This window comes from Lepisosteus oculatus, chromosome 12, assembly GCF_040954835.1.
Source record: "Lepisosteus oculatus isolate fLepOcu1 chromosome 12, fLepOcu1.hap2, whole genome shotgun sequence".
In the NCBI taxonomy this organism is placed as follows: domain Eukaryota; kingdom Metazoa; phylum Chordata; class Actinopteri; order Semionotiformes; family Lepisosteidae; genus Lepisosteus; species Lepisosteus oculatus.
Window position 1 is genome coordinate 1,805,779 of NC_090707.1, and position 22,160 is coordinate 1,827,938.

The following is a 22,160-nucleotide window of genomic DNA, read 5'->3' on the forward strand; positions in this document are numbered from 1 at the left end:
AAGGTTTTGCACACGTGATGCAACACACTTCCTCACTTAAAGGAACCTTTTTCTCTTGAGATTAGTAAAAATTCAATTGACCAGACAACTGGCGCGCATTAGGTAAGAGACCTTAATTCAATTCCTTTTACATTTTAGTGAACGTTTACATGAGGCACCTGTATAATTAAGGTCCTATTAGGGTGCAAATATTCATACCTCATGGTTTTTTTTTTATTTTAACTTAAAGATGCCCTGAATGTGTGATAGTGATCAAGATAAAGTTTCAGAAAAAAACAGATGCCCCAGTGCTCTGCGTACTAACTGTTGAGGGCCTTCTGCTGACACGTTACCGGAAGACTAATGATGATCAACTAGGAAAGATTCACCACTGAGATCTGTTTAATATTTCATAGCTGGTGTGTATTTTTAAATGCTACTGGGGGATTTCACATCGAAACAGTTTCTCAATCGGTACTACTAGATGTTTTTTATGTTCTTGCTTTTTGAAATCTCAGCCATGTTACAGTTTAAGACTAAAAAGTTTATGCGAGAGAATGCAGTTAATTCTCTCTCTCTCGGCCAGTACAGATGTTTTGTTTTCGTTTTTTCAAAAACAATGGATTAAACCAATTTTACAGAATACTGGGACACAAACATATTGAGAGAATCAAAAACATTTATTCCTTTATTGTTGTTTGAGTAGGATGGCTGACATTTGTTCTTTATCCTATGAACAATTGTCTTTATCATCTCTTATCTTTATCTTTAAAACATTAGGAATGTTTCCCATGAGAGACTATTGAGCCCATTAAATGTATATCTAGCTGTTTACATACTGAAAGTGCTGTGCAATTGTACAGATTGTACAAGAGATTTCTCAAGACATCTCTTTCAACAGGTGCATAACATTGAACCAATATTTTTAGCAAATTCTTTCAGATGTTACGGATTAGCAAATTGTGTTTACAAAGAGATTCTGCTTCTCAACTCAGAGGGGAATTTGATGTATTTTCTAAGTCATTTCATCAGCTAGGGCTATACAGCAGTACAATAACCAAATAAATCTAATTTTAAAAGTACTTGTAAAATGAGAAGTAAACTTGCATACTAATATTTGACAAAACACATTAACTCAATCTCATTCTGTCATTCAATCTGAGGAACACTTTTTTCTCCAAACTTTCTCAGCTCTTTGTACTGAAAACTCCTGAGAATCCACAGCATTTCCAACCTGTTTGTAACTTGTAAAGATTTTTTTCGATGCAGAAATACAGAAATGAGAAACAAAATGCTTCAGAACACCTGAAGAAAACTCCACAGCCCAAACTTTGTGTTTCTCCTTTCTATTATTCTTGACCTTTATTTGTTCCCTTACAGCCATGTTGGCATGCTGACACAGCTCCCTACTGCTTGTTTCATTGTGATGTTTGCAGAAAGAGCAATGACAACAGCCTGTATGATGTTAGGTGGTAGGATACCACTGTACTTGTACTTGCCCAGATTTGGATACTTAATAATGAAATTGATCTTGAATTTAAACTCTTCCATATTTAAACAATGCATTAGGTAATTATTAACATATAATGTATTTTGCCTTTTTACAATTATTGCATACTGTTTTAGATTAGGGATGTGGTACTACTATATATTACACAGATGTGAAGAAATTATTTTCAGATATTCCTTTTTAAATTATACAGTATATACTTATATGCATGTCTCATTCTTTTTAATATTAAAGGATTTGAGGATCAATAGAAATATGATTCTATGCATATTTTTAGAAAATATATTTACTGGATTTATAATATTAAATACATTTTTTGTGTCATTTTGACTAATTGATCATTTATGTCTGTAATATATTTGAGAAGTGCATACTGTAAATACTAAATTGCATCCTTACTGAGGTATTTGATTGTGCATAGGTGGTGAAATGATTGAACGTTTAGAATTTCAAGCCTGGTGAAATTCAAGAAAAAAAAGCATGGGAGCAAAATGTTTGCATGTATAGTAGATTAACACTTTTGTGCTTTCTGTATATTACCCTGGGCTGAATTACCAGCAGTGGAGCCAAGACCTTTCTTAGTGATGAATTAAGGTTTTAGTTTTTCAATCACCCTGATAGAAGTTGTACAAATGTGCAGAATGACACGCTAATTTGTACTGTACAGTATGTACAAATTAATAATAATAATAATAATAGTAATAATAATTTATAACTCTACTCAAGCGCTTTACAGGTAATGGGGATCCCCTCCAGCACCAGTGTGCAGCCCCACCTGGATGATGCGACAGCAGCCATAGTGCGCCAATACACTCACCACACACCAGCTATCACTGGGGAGGAGAACAGAGTGATGAAGCCAATTCATAGAGGGGGATTATTAGGAGGCCATGATTGGTAAAGACAAATGGGAAATTTGGCCAGGACACCGGGGTTACACCCCTACTCTTTTCAAGAAACACCCTGGGATTTTTAATGACCACAGAGAGTCAGGACATCAGTTTTACGTCTCATCCGGAGGAAGGCACCATTTTACCCATTTGTCCCTGTCACTATACTGGGGCATTAGGACCCACACAGACTTCAGGGTCCCACTAACACCAGTTCCAGCAGCAACCTTAGTTTTTCCCAGGAGGTCTCCCATCCAGGTATTTGCCAGGCTCACACCTGCTGAGCTTCAGTGGGTTGACAGTTGTGAGTTGCAGGGTGATATGGCTGCTGGATGATAATAGCTGTTATTATGCCCATTTGCTAAATGCACAGACCATTCAATCTACATTTAGGCAAAACTGTTTGAAAAGATTTAGAGAATATAGAGATTCACAGATAGAGACAGGAGATTAAATAATTTTAGGTTTTGGAAGGTAGGAGGCATTCCTCCTTAAACTACAAGGGGGAGAAACACTTTGAAATGACCGAGTTTATAAATAACATCGTTTCTGGCATGTGTTTTGGTCTTTTTTTTAAGCAGTAGCAAATGGGCATAATCACAGCTATAATTTTAACATACTGTATGCAGCATGCAATATAGCCAGTCAATAAAAACGGTATTTTGCAAAGGTAATTTGGAAAACAGTATGTGATCATAGAACAAACACCAAATACCATTGCCTGCATAATTAAACGTTAAAACATTTCTCTTGCATTAATATCAAAATGCATACCCTTGATTCATTGACATTAATATTCTCCTAGACCTACCCATGTCTATTGGAATCTTAACCATAACCCTATGGTTCTACTGCTAGTCATCTGCCAGTCTGTTTTCATTTGAATATGAATATGGAATCTTATGAATGTTTTAATTTTTTAGAATGACATGCTTCAAACCTCATCAGTAGAGTTAAGTGAGCAAGAAGTTAATAATTAAGAGCATTACTTTATCAGAAAAATAAAATGTTGTGTTCCCTAGCAAGTTGTATTAGCTGCCTGTAACTGAAAAATAAGACAGGTTGAATTTGAAGCATCGTGTGATACTTAATTGTATTTATAACCTTTTTTTTTCTGGATCTGTAGTACACAGGTGACTGCATCATGAAGAAATATACATTAAGCAATGCTTAACAAACTGTTAAGCTACTAATATAATTAATAGAAAGCTCTTATTAAAGGGTAAAAACTTGAACATCTTGCACCCTCTACTGGTGTTATATGGAATACTTGGAAAACGTATCTATGGAAATGTTCTAGAATTCAGGACAAACCCCAGTTGAATGTATTCAGATGAATTGTATTATTGACTCGTACTGTACATGCTTTGTAATTGCAAATTTTTTTACTGATAGATAAACAAACACAAAATACAAAATGTTAATTTCATTTAGCTGCCATTGTCTGTGTAACACCATTCAAAAGTACATTTGAGGTGGATTTTAATAATAATTAATAATTGCTTAGACTTATATAACACTTTTCTGGACACCCCACTCAAAGCTTTACAGGTAATGGGGACTCCCTTCCACCACTACCAATGTGCAGCCTCACCTGGATAATGCAACAGCAGCCAGTACGCTCACCACACACTTCACACCAGCTATCAGTGGGGAGGAGAGCAGAGTAATCAACCCAATTCATAGATGGGATTATTAGGAGGCCATGAGTGGTAAGGACCAATGGGAAATTTGGCCAGGACGCCAGAGTTACAACCCTAGTCTTTTCAAGAAACGCTCAGGGATTTTTAATGACCACAGAGAGTCAAGACCTCGGTTTTACGTCTCATTCGAAGGACAGCACCTGTTTACAGTATACTGAATGTATTACAGTATACACTATACTGGGGCATTAGGACCCACATGGTGAGTGCCCCCTGCTGGCCCCGCTAACACCTCTTCCAGCAGCAACCTTAGTTTTTCCCAGGATGTCTCCCATCCAGGTACTGACCAGGCTCACACCTGCATAGCTTCAGTGGGTTGCCAGTGGTGAGCTGCAGGGTGATATAGTTGCTGGCTACTCTCACTGAATTCTTATAATTTAAATGAGCAGGCTTAAAACAATTCAATATCAGCTGTGACATTCAGTGTGTTTATTTTATTAAGCTGTTGTAGTGTACAGCACATCTGTTTCCCTGCATCAGGCAAGTTGATCACAGCCACTTACCTGTAATGGTTTTCATAATTTTCCTAAGATCAGAAAACGTTTTCAGGAAAATTACTGTCAGTAAAATACAAACACGAGGACAGGACAGGTGGTATCTTGCTATTAGGTGTCATTCACATCACATGACATTTTACCTGATGTTTGAGAAAAATAGAAAGGGGAAATGTTTTAAATCCAGAAAAAAAAGTGAAAGTGTTAGGAATTTTGTTTATGGCTTCGCTAATAAAACGTATTTCGCATTATGGGACAATCAATACACGAACTGATTAAAGTAGAGTAATTGTAGGAATTTATGATTTAGAATTGTTTTCTGCTATGTGAAAACTGGAACTGATGTCTCCTGGACAAAAAGTCAAGCTAAAAAAACTCACAAAAAAGGTCTGTTGTTTATGAGGTGTTGTGTTTTTGCTTTGTAGGACACAATGGATATTCACAGTTCTTCACATAAACCTGTGGTGGAGAAACTGAGCACTTCCCATCACAGTGTTGGAGCAGTTCAAATGAGGATAAAGAGCTCAACAACCAACTGTGACCGGCTAAGTCAGACCAAGTCTATGGTTTTGCCTGATCCTGGACAACCTCAGAAACCTGTAAGTATCACAGAAAATACATTTTAATTTAGATTTTTTAAATAGTGTTTCATTTAATATAACACAGCAAAAAATGGCAACTAAAATGAGAAATGTATTTTTGCTAAGATAAATTATTGTCAGTGTTGTTTTTTTTCTGAGTTTAGTTGATATTATTTTTCACATATTGTACATTTTTTCCTCATCTGTTACATGGATTCCTGCTGCTTTTTCAAACATTTATAAATTCAGATAAATGGAATTTGGCTTGATGAGGCTACTCAACTTAAGCAGAATATACATAAAGATACAAAATACATCTAAAATCCATCAAGATGTTTTTAAGAATAAAAAATCCATTTGAGTATGAACTCGGTATGAAACAAAATATTGAAAAACCTCTATTGTTCCATTTATTTCTTGATTTATTAAATTAAAATAAAATCTGAAACAAATGTGGTCAGACTGTTTTAGAATTTGATCAAAAAAGACAAAACTGGAGTCAATTTTATTATCATTCAGTTAACTCCTTCTAAATATAATAACAGAATACAGGGACAATGGCAAGTTATGACAAATTATTCTATCAAAGAGATATTTTCCTTACTGCTTGAAAAGTTATTATTATGTGTTCTAAAAAATATGATTCAAACTGAACTATAGCTGAAAGAGCTCGATCTTTTAAAGTGTATCATAAATTGTTTTAATGGAATCCTTGGGCAAAAGTTATTTGAAAAAATTTTTAGGTGTACAGTACATGAAGATAGGAGACTAGCGACTTTCAACATGATTTGTATCTGGGTCAAGACTGTTTCTGTTTTCATCTACTGGTCACCAAACACAGAATTACTGTCTTTCTTTTCTGCAGCTGCTGTCTTGATCAAGAACACACACACACAGAATCAAAAAACCCCATGGAAACAGTACACATGATCATTTAGTTGAAAAAGACAATCTAGAAAAAAAACTAAAATAAATATTAAATATTAAAATTTAAGTTACACATTGAGAACCTAAGCAAATTGTTTGAATACTTATGCAGTGTACTGTACATATGACTTTTTCCATTTTTCCTTTTGCTTTTAATTTGTGAATTGGTTGTGAACATAAGACATATTAATTACTACCTCAAAGTGTTAAGTCAGAAAGCTTTTAAGCAACAGAAAGTGTAAACTGTCTGAAAACTTTTTACAAGTCACCGTATCCCACTGAACTACAGCAAAAAGGCCTAATCCACTGATATTCACTCCAGCTCCTGGATGCCATAGTCCCACAGTTACCCTTTAGGTAATTTATCATCCTTAATGATTACAGGCCTGGTAACATCACTGATAGTGACCAAATAAGTGAACCATGGTTTCAAGTCAAGTCATTAAGAGTGCAATGTGGAATGAAAATCCGAGTACACAATGGAACTCCAGGTCCAGGAGCCAATATCTGTGGGCTCTCTCTAACCAGGTGCCTTAGAGAGTATAAAGGTTCAAGAGTCACATGTACCATTAATTGATTTCTGCATACCCAGTTGCAGAGAGTTGAAAAAGCTTTTATTGTTGCTCAGCAAACATCTTTTTGCCTTATGTGAGGAGTAATTAAGACCAAATCTGAGGAGGATTTGTTAAATTCCATCATAGGTGCTCTTACAATTTAAGAAAACATAAATCCATCTCATGTTTACGTATAGTACTGTATAGAGGCTCCAATAAGTAGGATTATTTCTTCATCAAATGTCGTCATGCTTACTGGAAACACAGTGTAGAGCTCTCTGTGGAGTTACATAATCACTGTTTTTCTGTCAGTTCAGTTTTTTGCTGTACTTTTGTGGAACTTGTGGTTTCTAGTCCTGGTTTTAAGTCTTCTTTCAATAAGTGATTGAACATATAAGAACATACCTGTGTAAAGAGTATTGATGCTCAGTGGAGTCTCCATAGATGTCTATGTGGTGAAGCTGCAACACACTGAATTTAGAGTTTCAATAACAGCCTTTGACAACTGAATTCATTGTTTGCCAGTTACTCTGTTCTAAAGTATTATAACTAAATCTAAAGAGAAAAATAAAGTTCCTGTACAGGCTAATTTAAAAACTGTCCTTTGCATCTTTGGGCGTTTTCAGTTTTATGGTTAAATCATTTTTGCCTGATAGTTGCACTTGATAATATTACCACGTCCTGTTATGAAACGTCAGGTCGTGTGATTTACGTTTATTGATTGTCCTCTTCTTTCTTTCCCTGCTTTGTTGTCTGTTTTAGACAATAGTGCAGCTTCTTGGCCAGGTCATCACTGAAAAGGAGAATTTGTTCTCAATTGACTTATCTGGTTAAATAAAGGATTACAAATAAAAATAAAAGGCTCTATTTAAGTATTGATCTTAAAATGGGAAATGTCCACTTTTATGGAAAATAGATTAGATTAAATGTACATGATTACAATAGAGAATAATGTTCTGTCACTCGGGGATGTCAACATAATGAGAAGTTAAGCAGGTCTCGTCAGATGAGGCCCTGTACATTTGTGGACGTGTGTCTATTAAAAGAAGGCAGTTTTTTGTGTTGGAAAACAGTAAACTGAACCACTTATTATGTTTTCATAGCATTTAGTGAATACAGCCCTTTGTCTGAATTAAAGTAATTACTGTATATAGTTACAAAATTAAAATGTATGGCATGATTACCATTGTCTGTAAGCAAGACAGAGAAGCGTTTGGAATGTACAATTGTATCCCCTCTAAATGATCCCCATGGGAATTAAATCCAAGGGAAAATGGGCACATAGTTTAAGTTGTGATATAATTAAACAGTGTGTGATCTGTCAAGCAAAACTTTTCACATGTAACTTGCCTGATACTCAGTACAGTGTCCTTTGTCTTTCTATAGATGGGTTGGCGGCAAAGAAAATGATTTTGTTCATTGAGTAATCATTCAGTATTTAAGTAATGGCAGTGAAATTAGAAAACAATTAAAGAATACATCTGTGAGACATCATACACTCATATTGTATATTGTATGTCAATAAAGCATAAATAAGGGATGTGCTAAGCATGAACAAAAGTGCTCTTGTAATGTTTCTGTATAATCATTAATTTATTGATATATTGCTTTTTATGTCAAAGGATCTCGGGGTGCTCTACATATTGACTATGCAGCACCCTCCTAGCTGTCAATTTCATACAGTAAACCAAGTATGAACACCGTTTTCCAAATTATGCTCTTTGTAAAGTGGTGTTCAAACTGAAAAAGTCTCAGTAGCTTTTGAAAGGGGTACGGTGCAGATACGTTCTAAGTCTGTGGTATGAATGTAACTTAATGACAAATTTCAGTTTGTGGCTTAGCTAAAAAGACGTGCTGTTAAACGTCTGAATGTGAGAAATTGAGAGGAGGCCGTTCAGCAGAGTAAGATCATGTGGTCACAATATCTGTCACAATTTGTACATCAGCCTCTAAGAAAATGATGTCCACAATGTTCTGCAAATAAATTCCTGAACAAAACTTATTTAATTTAGCAGAACCTGTTACATTTAGTGCCATGGGAATGATTAGAAGAAAGAAGATATTTTTCACTGATGCCGTCTTACTTTGTTAGGTAGCCCAAGTCCTTTTAGGAGTTAACTGTAAAAATTATTTTAGCTTTCTGTATTAAAAGGAGTCAATACCCAGTTTAACAAGTCAGAGATTTTGTTAGAAGGCCTGGAAGTTTTTCTAGGTTAGGTTTTGTTTCTGCTTTTTTTATACAGAAGCTTGAAAACATCACAGCATGAGGTTGCAAATGGAATTATTTAGAGAAATTGCAAGTGATCCATCTCTCCCGGAATTATACACCTCAATAGCCTGCAGAACTCAGCTACCAATTAACACCTACTTTATTACATGTTGGGATGTTCTTAATGTTCCCGCATGTGTTTATGCACTATTACCTTGACGGATGCCTCTTGTACAATTAGACATAATTGGCATATCAATATGCGAAAGCTAAATGGATTAACCCTCTTAAAAACTAATGAGCATTTCCATACCCAGCTGGTAAATGGGACAGAATTAGCATTTGTCACTTTTTTGGCAAAAAATAACATTAAAAAAATGAGACAGATTTTATCAGAATTACCTTTGTTGGGTTCCTAATATTTCCAAGTTAAACTAAGGTACTTTCTTCAGGATGTTGTTGGTGTGATCAGACATCACAGCAGGAAGTGCATATCAAGATTACAGTTCAAGCACATTTTCTAATCCAAATCGATGAAATTGATGAAATCAACAGTAATTATAATATTATACATGCAAAAAAAGCAAACTAACCTGGCTATGGCATTCCATAGTCGTATTAACATACAAATGGTTCCAGCTTTTCAGTAGTGGTCTTTTCAGTAGAGGTCATTTTAATGGAGATATACAGTATCAGTGGTATTTTGCTTTGTACAAGTGCTACAGGCCTGCTTTAAATAGGAACGTTCACATATCCACTTATCACAAAGAAGATATAGAGTACAGCATTTGTTCAGAATCAAGTGCTTCTGGTTGATGCCAACATAAAGGATGTGTAAATCTGCACATGTGTAGGGGAGTGAGGGAGTGGGGCAGTAAGCAGTTTGATGTTGTTGGCCATTTTTGGCCATGTGTTCAGTATCTTAGGGTCAGCTCAGTCCTCTCTGTACAGTATCTCCGCCTGCTCCTGCTCACTGTCCTTCGTCATGGTAATGGGCTCGCTTTCCTGCTCCTTCACATGCTCAGCCAGCAGTGCTTTGAAAGCAGCTTCTTGCACTACAAGAATCCTTCTGATGTAAACATCAGCCTCAATGGAAAAGAGCAATCTGTCAGTGGTAAACAGCGGAAGTGTATCCATCATTCGCTGTCATGGCTAACAGTCTTGGCCAGTGAACCACGCTGTTGACATGCTCTGTTTTGCTGTTGCTGTTGTTAAGGCACGTACTGTAGATGGCCTGGCATGCTAAAAAATATATCTGCCACTGCAGTGGTTTAAACTGCTGTGGTTTGAGGCTTTCTTGATTTCCTCCAGCAGTTCTCTTGTACTTTGGCAATGTACAAGCAATGTAGAATCTCTGACCGTGGTGTTACGACTTTCTGAAAGTAAAAACTGGTTTGAGAAGGATTTCTGGCACCACCATCTTGTTAAACCTTTAAATCACTATTTTTATTATCAGTGAACATGCAGTAATTTTCTGAACAGGGACATTTGTAACTGTTGTCAAACAATTAGGTTTACACAAAATTATCCATATAAGAACTTTACTAACTGAAAACAAATTAAACTGTAATAAATTTGATTTTTTTCCTGACAACAAAATTGACATGTTTATTTGCAAACTATTTATCAAAACACACAATTATTTTTCATTGTAAAGAGAAGACAAAAAAGAACTGTGATACCTTCAAGCCCTAATGTTACGGAGAAGATTGACTAAACTTTTTAAAGAAAAATGTATTAATTAATGCTAATGTTTTTACTATTTTGGGGATGCATGTATCTTCTGATTATGCAAGAACATTGTAAACTATAGTTACGATATCAAGGTATAAAATCATGAATTATTGTAGCTTTTAGTGAGTTTTACTTGTTTTGCCATCCATATTTCACTTAATAAATTCAGATGTTTCACAAAGTAGTTCAGTAGCACAACTCAAAACTATGGGCACTGAGAAACTCTTTTCATGCAGTATCATTTTCCTAACTGATGCTAATCTAAGCTCTTTTTAACAAGACGGTGGCACATTATAAGTGGCAGAGCTCATTGGTGCTGAGCATGTGACAAAAGTGACCTCACCCCCTTGAAACCCAGACAAGTCCTTTGGTGCAGCAGAGTTTGCTGCTGTCAGGAGAGCTGTGCTGTGAGGCTCTGAGCCCAGCAATGACTATGATTGGCAGAGCAGAGCCACATCCATCACTTGTGAACAACCATCTATCCATGATTGTATGGAAACATAAAAAATGGATGAGGCCAAGCAAATCTACACGTTGTTGGTTTGCAGGTGTGCAGGAAGCTAAGTTGTGAGTGCTTCCCCGTGCATCTAGGAAATTCTAGAGATGTCATTGATACAGTATGCATTGTGTACCAAATTTCTGTAATTTAGGTCTCTTCATATCTGCTGGATTTCTATCAGCACAGACTCTTGTAGAACATCTGTCCTTTGACATAGCTGAGATTGAAATACAATCTGAAGCAGAGTCAGCTATCAAGCACACAAGAGTAAAGGGAATTCTTTTAAACTATATCTAAAACAGATCTAACACCAACCTGAACTTCACACAGTGCATCTATTTTTTCCATTCTACGCCTCCAGGTTTTCTGCAGAGTACTGTACACGCTCAAGAAGAGCAGCTTCACTTAAGAAAGGGGAAGTGCACAGTTCCATTCCGGTTTTAGTTTCAACTTGCAAGCAGAGAAAAGCCCAGAGTGAACAATACTCACTTCTCTGATTACCACCCTCCCCTGGTTTGAGGTGCTAAGCTTGATGTTTGAAATGCTGACCATTTGATTCCCATGCAGACAGTGCAGTATGTGACAAAGCTTTATTCATTGATCACTCCCCCACTTTATCAATGAAACGATCACCCTTGAATTCTGGTTTTAACTTTATATTATTTTACTAATATTTAGTTTTTTTAACATGGAATATTTACAGAAATAAAAATAAATCTTCTAACCAGAACATTTCTTTTCTTGTTCCACATTTTAACAATCACAGGCTATGACCCTATTAACTTCAAATCAAGCTGTAAGTGTAGTTGTAGGCTTTATTTCCACAAACTGTCCTGAAGTAGGACTTGATATTGCACAAAAGTGACACTGAGTTTGACTGGATTGATAAGACCTGGCAGTTATTACAAAGGTAATTGCAGGCATTGTTTTTTGAAAAAGATTTGTATAAACACAAACTTGCTGAAATGGGCAGCGATCTCCACTTTCAAATCAATACTGGAAAACTATTGATTAAAAGGTCTTTTCAACATTAATGGCTCTTTCAGAACATAAGCTTTTGGGCATAAAAACCTGGCTACCAGCTTTCACTGCTCTGGGCACTGCCGAGCTAAGGGTCCTGCAGGTAATGGAGATTAAGAGTTCTATGCATCCAATTTAATTACTTTAAGGAGCTCACCCTTAGGCTTATTTCTGCACTTCACGTCTTTCTGATTTGACAGCTGTAAAAGGTAGCTTGAGAAGTGAGTTATGGGATTTTTCATCATGGTAATTACTTGTAAGGGAACTAACAGTAGGAACTGTGATTTCCTGGATGTATTTAGCCACCTGACTTTTACAGTGTGCCCACATCCTTCCCATCTGGATGAACTCAGTGCTTCTATTTAATTATTCATATTATAATACTTTACAAAATGAGATTCATAATTACTATTTTCAGCTAAAATATAAACATTTAAGGCTTCCTCAAGAAGGCTTGCTTTCTAAAAAACGAACATACTCAACATTTTATCGTGGAAGAATTCATGCAACGTGGCAGATAACATTATACTGTAAGAGGACCCTGCAGAGCTGATAAAACTTTCACCGCATAACAGTTAAGCCCTATTCAGCACATTAAAAAAATGGTAATACAGACATAAATTGCATAAATTAAAAAAACAACAACAACATTTTGATAGAAGATTTAAAAGTATCATGGTTTAGAAATTCTTATTCAATTTTATCTAATACACTCTGAGAGAATAAAAAGTGTTTGGCTCTTATGATTTTTGGTACATGGAGTGGCTTTAAAGGTTCTTAATGTGCCTGTTGTATGTACAATATAATGCTATTATCACTGCTTTGCTAATTCTCAGAAGTGCCACCATAAACCTCCATGATTTCATTATTCACAGTTCTGTAAAATTATATGGATGTATACAGTAGGTGTTGTCCTTTAAAGTCTTTATAACATTTGGATATTTTAACAGTATGCAGATACAGTCTTTGAATTGCTCTGCACTAAAGAAAATACAGAACTGTGAAATACTTATCACAAACAGATAGCCAAAAAGAACAACAAAATAAAACTATAAATTAAATGAAACTGTTTTAGTGATGTTATTATAGAGTCATAATGGCAATGACTTTGCACCAGGATATTCTCTGTGCCAAATAGGCTTAGGTTATTCCTAGCTCCATAGTTCAAGAATTGGACAATACCTTCTAGTTCAAAGTTAGTGCAGCTTTCTACCAAGCATTGTTAGAGTTTGTCAACAGATCTGTTTTTAACCAAGAAGTAGCTTTCCGTCTGAAAAATTCTTCATTACATTCAAAACAAACACAAACAAAAAAGAACACTTTGGTATGAAAAATGAAGTTTAAAATACACAACTAAAATGAAAGAAATCTGCTTTTTAATGTGTTTAAATTATCTCCATTCTAAATCAGTAACTATAACCTTGTTAGCATCTGGACTGATTTCCATATTAACAACCCCTTCAGAACCTACAAAGTGATGAATAATTGACAACAAATGAAATGTTTTGATTGTCGTCGGCACAAAGCATGTTTAATGTTTTATGTGTTGCTTCCTAGCTAATTATGTAGATGACACATTTGTCAGACCTCGTCTTCCATTAGAAACGTGTTTCCAGAGGGGAGAAAAACAGGCTATTCGTGCAGTAATTAACTAGAATGCTCAATGACCTGTGAGATATTCAAATGGCTGCCAATCCACGCGTTGTTTTGCCATAGAAATATAGGGGTAATTAAAACCCTAAACTGGTAGTTTAAAATGAGAAATATTACTCTAGCTTTACTTCAGAAAAAGTTTTATTGTTATGGAATTATTTATTTAAACGTACAATATTTTTGGTGTCACTTTTGCTATAACATTTTAAGTGCACAGTGATCTGTACATCAACGGGTAAGTAAAGTGTACAGTATGTCTTCTTTCATTTTTTATTCAGTTTGGAACTGCAATTACTTATTTTTTCTTTTCATATGTGAAATTGGGATCACCCAATAAATAAACTATTATTTTCCCTGCAGCCAGCATACTGAGTGGCTAGTTAGGGAGAGAGTTTTTAAGTCTTCCCTGGAACACGTGAGACACTTCTACCCAATGGGAACCATGGTGTTATCTCGCTTAATGGCTTTTGCATCCCTTTGATGTATCATGTTCCGGTCTTTTGAACCCCCCAGCAAACCTACTGAACATTTGGTTTGGCCAGCTTAACTAGCAGGGGTTAAGTAGTTGTGGTGAAAAAAAAACACTCTGACTGGAGGATAATGTCCCCTTCTTGAAAAGGACGTGTATACTTGATGTGTCCCGGTTTGTACTGCAATGTGTATTAAAAACATAAATCAAAGATGACACAGAATTTGCCTTGAAACTTCACAGGTACTGTACAGTATGTTTCGAAATTGCAGTTTCAAATAAACTGATTTGTGGCTTCGATGGTGGCAAAGTCTCATCATTATACGTACATCATGAAACTGATCAGACAAGTAACCTGGTGACTGGAGTTGTATGTTTAATTACTGTAACATACCACTTTAGTTTTGCTTGTGTGCATGCATACAGTACAGTAAACCTCAGTTGAATAATTAAAATGCACGGTATTTACATTTTTCTCCTTCTTGTTGCCATCTGCCCTGTTCTGTGTACAGTATGTACAGTACATGGCACATACTCTTCCTGGGCTTCTGGTTGTCCAGTATGATCCAGGGAACGTAGTTGTGAAGTTTCCAGTATTAAATCAAGAATAAAGTCCTACAGTTAAACAAATAAAAGAAGTCTGATAGTACGCCCAGTGAAAGGTTTATTTACCTTGCCAGGAGTAAAAATGATTCTGCTAACAAGAAATGACAGAGCTCCCACTCATCTGATTCGTGGTGGTAGGGGGAGCAGATGACAGTGGGCACAGAGCAAGGCCTGATTATCCTGAAGACACTGTCAGCCAGGATTGATTTCCACTTTCCCGATTTATGTAAGCGTTCCTGTAATACAGCTGACCCTGAATCGTGTTACCTTGTCATTTTGGTACATGGATCAAAGACAAGACGAGCTGGAAATAGCCAGGCTCTGACCTTGAACTCGCGGGAGCAGTGCAAAATGACAGCTTTTTGTAGTTTACACTGAAACAGAAAACCATTCCTGTTTGCCTGGCTGAAACAGTAGAGGGCAGGGTAGCACTATGGAATGCAGAAATCCAAGAGTGCTTTCCAAAACATAAGTGTCATTTGTTTTAAACTATTGCAATCTCACTCCATAGCCTCCATTCAGGTATGTCTGTATTAAATGTTATTCACATTTTATAATGTTTTATTTACTGGTATTTTTCTGTCTTTTCATTCATCAAAATACTTCAAAACAACTTTTTTAATCCAGAATGAAAATATAAACGAAGTTGGGCTTTTTTATCTTCATTCTGGAATGATAATACAAAATACACTTAGGTAAAGTGAATACTCACACTATATCACAGAATAGAACTACAGTAGGTGATGAATTAGCTGGGAATTGATTTTTTATTAAACTTACTAGTGAAACAATCATTGATTGCAATTAACCTCTTCAGCAGTCAGCGAGGCATTTATGTAAAACATTTAAATTAATCTCAAGACACAGGTCCATTCATTATACTAGTTTCTACAATCAATAGAAAATACTTTTACAGGAAAATGTTTTAAAAAATAATAGAGAAGTTATATTTTCACTTTGGGTCCATTTATTTTTTAGTAGTGTCCACTGTTTCCTTTCTGTTAAGTTCCTGGCATTCATCCTTGATGTTAGTTGTTAGTAGAGACTATCAATGAGAATGGTAACAATGTACAGTAGCTGCATGACTGTTGAAACTTGCTCAGTGAATCTGGCATTCTTAGATTTAACAGGGATCTATAGGCTTAAGTAGATGTAAACAGAAATCCAAAATGATTGTTACTGAGATGAGGTTTGTGGGAGAGGTTAAATATTATAGAGTTGGTGTTTTGCCGTGCTGTGCTCACAGTTCGAGCAATACATTTGAAACAGCCTACCTGGAATTACCTTTCCTGCATCTACAGTGTTAACTGGACTGAAGACAAACCTGATAATAACATGATTATTGCAATGAGCTCAATGTCACTGAACCATTAAACAGTGCACTGCAAACTGCATTTCAACAGGCATCATTTTTTTTATCTTGTATACTATAACGGTAGAGTTACATCTTTGATACCATAACACTGTCTCAACTTTTTTACCAGTTTTAGCAATGGTTTAACTGTCAGTGACATCCAGGTACTGTGTAACAGGAGCTAGCTGGTGCCCCAGCAGTAAAAGAAGCCTTTTTCCCTCTTTGAGAAATTTGGCCCATTATAGATCCCTGAGGACGAAGCCCCCCATTGTCAGGGACACTTGCCAGAGTTTCCTTTCACTTTTCAAAAACTGTAGGATATCAGTGCTGCTGTTAGATAAACAGTTGCTGAAAGGCAATTGCAAAGAAGAAAGAAAAAACAAAATTACTAACTTTGTAGTCTACTATTTTACAAATCCTAAAGAGATATTAAGTGGATTTTAAAGTAATTTACACTTGGGAAACAAGTCTGCTTTTTTCTAGGGGCAGGGGAGGGACAGGGTTTGGGTAATAATTTGTGCTGTAAGATATTGTTACCTAATGCATCTTATTGTACATTTCACAGAACACACAAAAATAGAAACCTGTAGTTTCTATTTAGTTTAATATCAACTTTCAGGATGGGTAAACTTTTAGTATATGATAATTAATTCAGATACTGCATGTTCACTATGCTACTGTACAGGTAGCAAAAACCTGAACTATACTATAAAAGCTAGTTATGAAATTATATACTGTATATGGCAAAGCAATTAAAAGCAGTGTGGAATTTAAAACAAAGTTCCACAATGAACTAATAAATCCTTATTTGGAGTTTATTTAGTGTACAGTTTTGGTCACCACATTACAAAAAAAGATAATGTGGTATCAGTCCAGAGAAGAGCAACCAGATACATTCCCAGGCTAAGCTAAAATAACTCCTCCTTAAACTGAGAAAACTATTAGGAAGTGATTTATTTTGTGTGTGTATATTCATAATTCACAAAGAAATTGACACAATTAGCCTAGTAAACCTAAAAATGCACCAATAATTTCAAATGGAAACTAAGGTGAAATGCATTTAAAACTGAGAATAGGAGGCACTATTTTACAGAAAGTATTGTGGTAGTATGGAAGAAACTGCTCAGCCATATTATCTAAGCTGATACCATCAGTTCCTACAAGAAACAGCTGGATGAGGTCCTTGGATCAATCCGCCACTAGCAACCAAATTAATGAGATGGGCCTTTCTTATATCCAGCTAATTTTCTAACCGCTTTATCCAATACGGGGTAGCGGGGGAGTACGTAAGGGATATGACAGGACACACCCTGGATGGGACCATTGTAGGGCACAGACAGACACAAACACTCACACCAGGGCCAAATTTCCCATGTGAATTTGGGGAAAGCAGACAGTACAAACTCCACACTGGGTTGTCTGCTGTCTAGGGAGATAGTAACCCAAGAATGGAGCCCAGGGCCCCAGCGCTACAAGGCAGCAATGCTGACCACTGTGCCTTTTATTATACCGTACAGTATATAGATATTTTGTGAAATATACTGTACTTTATTATATTAGTATACTTTAGTATATATACTTTCTGTGAAAGTATCTCATTCTCGCAGTTTCTCATTCTGAGAAACATTAGCATAGTTTTCAAGGTTACGGCAAACCTAGGCAAATTCTGAGCATAGAATGGGGTCAGGATAGAAATTGCAATGGCTTGTTGGTTGTGCTGGGGTACTGAGCAAGTTACAGAAGTGGCTTCACCACCCTCTGAAACCTACAGTGTGAGACTCTGCTGAGCCAGAGGATCTGATCTATTGGTGCTGCTGAGTTATATGCTGTCTAGGGAGTGACGGTGTACATGACTGGAGCCCGCGAGTGAGGAGTGGGGAGAGCTGTGCACTGGTATCAGTGAGGAGGTTCCTGCAATTGACACTGATTCTCTTGTCAGTCTCTGAGGACTAGTAACACACTGCACACCTAACGCATCTGTGTTGTAGGTGGATATCAAGGAGGAGCATGTCTATGTGTCTGGGGTGGGTATAGGAGTCATTGCTGGACAACCAAGTGTTGCAATTCCGATTGGTGGGTATTTAATAGAAAAAAAACAGCAAGTCCAAACTTTCAAAAACTACTGATGGTTGCACTTTTATTGATAGAAAAAAAGTGGACAAGCCCACGAGACGCAGGCTGTAAACAGTTTTGAGATGGTTTAATCCATGAATTTGTAAGGACGGTTTGAATGCTGCTTGCCATCCCATGCCCACGACAGACACAGGGTACCTCCTTCTACAGCTTGGCACTGATGCATGGCAGTGTGAAGAAGGGTTCATGAATGTCTCACCTTTCTCCTCAATGCAAACCCCTTAGCATGTGACTAACATACAGATACACCATATGAGCATGACTGAAATGTTCTCATGCATAAAGACTCACCAGAAGCCATTGCAATTACTTAGAATTAACCATGAGGGAAATCAAAACAGTTGGCAATTTCTTGTCGCATTTGCTCCTTATTTGTGCTTTGCCTTGTGTGCCCAGACTCGAATGAATGCTGACAACAATTTTTTGACACTTTCAAAACATTCAATTAACAAGCGATCTAAGAAAATGCAATACAAAGAGCTGTGCGAGAACTGTGATCTAAGAAAGACCAGCAGGATTAAAACCATTTACAGATCTCTTCTTTTAGTTCTCTTTCTCACTTGTCTTTTCATCCACAAGTCTTTCATTTAGCTCTTGCTTTCAGAGATCTGAAGCTTTCTAGCATTGTCTTTGCATTATATATTTTTAAAATAATTTACTACATACTGCATACACTAACATTTTTGAAGGGTTACTGACATCATGAATAATGCACTATTGAATATGTATTGAAAGACTTCTGAAGATTCAGATCAGATTCTCCCTTTTTATAAATGGACTATTGTTTCATCAGCCTTATAAAAGAGTGATCGCTTGACGACGGCACTGCAGGGCATGTTTGGCTTTGTGAGGACAGATGAGTGTAGTATGTGTCCGATAAGATGTTAACCCAAGTTGTGCTTTAAAAAATAAAACAAAAAGATTAAATACAGCAAATCTTCTTTTCTGCGACTTGCTCAGCCAACATTTGAGGTGCATACAGTGGACAGTTCATTTGAAGCATTTTCTTTTGCTTTTTTTAATTTAATGTTTGCTCGTAATCTGAAAGCTACAGTATGTGGTTGATCTGCAGCTTCATCAAAACAGCTCTATGTATAATACCAGGAAATCATCTGAATATAAGAAGTACTGTAAAGGCATGATTGGGTAAAATATGTAAAATGACGCATCTTAAAGTGACAAAATATATAAAACAAATTGTATTTATTTCAAGTGACCCATTTTCTCTTTGCCTCATGTTAGCTATCAGTCTAATGACAAGTTGATAGCTCAATGATACCCATTTCATATACCCAGATATTGTATATAAAATGTGCAGAGATCTGCTTATACACCATGAACAATAATGAAACAGAGAGTGAAAAGACTAAGGAAACAATAGGATCATTCCTGGACCACAGACATCCTGAACTGTATTTCAAGAAATCAAAATTGACCAAGGTAAAGGAGACCACCGAGTAAAATCACAAGCTTGAAAGGAAGAAACCAGGAAAAGGGTGAACAAAGGCAAACATTTATGTAAGACTCAAGTCATTCTGTACAAAACAAGTCTTCAATGTGTTAATTCAGTTCCACATTTTTTGGTTGATGTGCCAAGTGCAAAGAAAGCCTGCTAACATCGAAGACTCAAAAGTCATAAATCCTTGTCCTCTATAGTTCACATTACTCATGACAACCTTGCAAAAACTCTGAAAATAACTAACTTGTAAGGCTTCTTTTTTCAAATAATTACCATTATATTAGATGTACACTATGTATAAGAGTAATATAATGATTTTTAAATAATTAATTGCACTAGTTGTTGTTAAAATTGTTTTTTGTTCCTTCAAAATTGTATTTTGTGACCCATTGAACCTCTTTAAATATGTTGTCCCACTCAAATCTGTGCATTGTCTCCCATTAAAGGGTAATTAAACCATGATCAGTCTGCACTATCCATACTGTATAATCTTGTACTGTGCATAATGGGCTACAGAATCACACGTGGATCTTGTGTAACTGCAAAAAAATATGGATGAAATTATTTCGTTTACAGTAAATGAATATACATATTGTATAAGAGGTGCAATTAAAGAATATTAAAGTGTTCTTTAGTGTTCTAACTGTATAATATGTAATGGTGCATTACACTAGACAAGGAGATAAAGATTTATAGGTGTGACTCAGCATTCCTATCATGTATGGCATTTACATGGCTTAAAACTGAATGTCACTTAATCTGCTTGTCTGTATATTTGTTGGTCTGCAGAGTATCTGTGGGAGCGTGTATCTATAATACAGTCAGTGCAGTCTAAATGTCATCGAACAAAACACTTTTATCAAAAATGTTTGGTTAGTAAATTCTATAACATCAAATCATCTGTAATGTAATCCAATTTGTTGTGAGAGCGCAACAGGAGTGGAGAGATACGATGTTTTCAATCTGCAGAGCAGCCCACAGCCCTGTGGAAAGTCTGTCCCTCAGCCGAGGGCTCAGTAAATGGACTTTGACAAGCAGAATTTCTCCTCCCCCCTGGACAGGTGGCAAGTCCGAATCAGAGAGCCCCCTCTGTCTTACAGACTTCCTAGATTGTGACACACAGCACAGGGAAATGAGCCAAGCCTGGCAGCAGATGAATGTCCCTTCATTTGAGATCTTCAATATTACGATATACCACACACCAACAAAACTTCCTCAGCTCTCTATACTCTGTCCCTGACCTATTTTGTAGAAATATCTCTTTACAAAAAGATTAAGGCTGTTTAATGGTAGGTGACATAGCAGTGTCCTGAAGTGTTTTTCTTTCTTAATCCTCTACATCTTCAGTAAAAGAGCTTTCAAAAGAAATATTGCAGTTTTTGGCATTCTCTCCTTGAGGGAGAGTAGGATTGTCAAAGTACATTGTTTTATGTTTTGGAGCTGTTCCTCAGGAGCGTCGCATCGCTGCTCTGTTAGTGTGTTAGGTAAGTAGGGCTGATTTCCAAAAAATTCCACCTAAAGCTCTTTGAAGATTACTAAATTTTTCTTATATATTATTCTGTCACCTTGCCTTAAATATCTTTATAAACATTATATAAAAAAGCCTTCAGATGTATTTATTTACAAGCTCCTGGATACGAATATCACTCCTGGCTGTTTGCTGCCCCAGATTTGAGGCCCGAGGAAGCTGATCATCTACTGTGTTGTTAATTTCAAGTTGCATCTCGAGATCTTATGACTCTTGTACACTTGACTTACTTAAGCAGAACTGTTAGACATTCAAATGGACATCATCTCACTTGCAGTCCTTTTTGTTTCTTATTCTGTTGGGTGGTTAGGTGATTTGTTGATAATGCTATAATAAAATTTCAAGGGTACTAAAATTTCAGAAAATAATTTGATTATGTTCACATATGGTAAATTACTGAAAAAAAATGGTTTTATATCTGTACAAAACAAACTAAGTAAGCTAAACAATCAATGCCCAGGCTTTAAATTCCACAGAAATGAATCGGGGCACACACAGGACACACATACAAGTTTTGTTTTGAGTGTTTAATGATCATTTTATTGCTGCCATTATCTTATTAAATAATCATTCCACTATTATAAGCACAATTCCAGCTTTTATTTTTGTAGATATTAAAGAAATTTTAAAATAATAGAATACTAGACAAGTATAGAAGAGATTTCATTAAAAAGTAACACCTTTATCCCATGATATCCATAAATAATAGTATTGCATTGCATTTTAAATTAACCGCATGTGGATGTAAATATTAAAAATTTAGATAACTCATATTGGGGACAAAACTGCATTAAAGAGAATGAATAAATTCAGATGTTTAAATCTGGTTTGCATGTTACTTTTAAGTAAAAAAGAAAC

The 22,160-nt window shown here is 36.1% G+C and overlaps 1 protein-coding gene across 1 annotated transcript in view; it reads left to right on the top strand.

Moving 5' to 3' along the window:
* The window catches only part of arhgap15 (Rho GTPase activating protein 15), a 193,595-nt gene continuing 171,435 nt past the window's right edge, over window positions 1–22,160 (top strand). Inside the window, exons 1-2 of the mRNA XM_015358384.2 lie at window positions 1–102; window positions 5,002–5,175. Coding sequence (XP_015213870.2) covers window positions 5,008–5,175 — 168 coding nt within the window. The 5' untranslated portion in view covers window positions 1–102; window positions 5,002–5,007. The remainder of the gene's footprint in view (window positions 103–5,001; window positions 5,176–22,160) is intronic.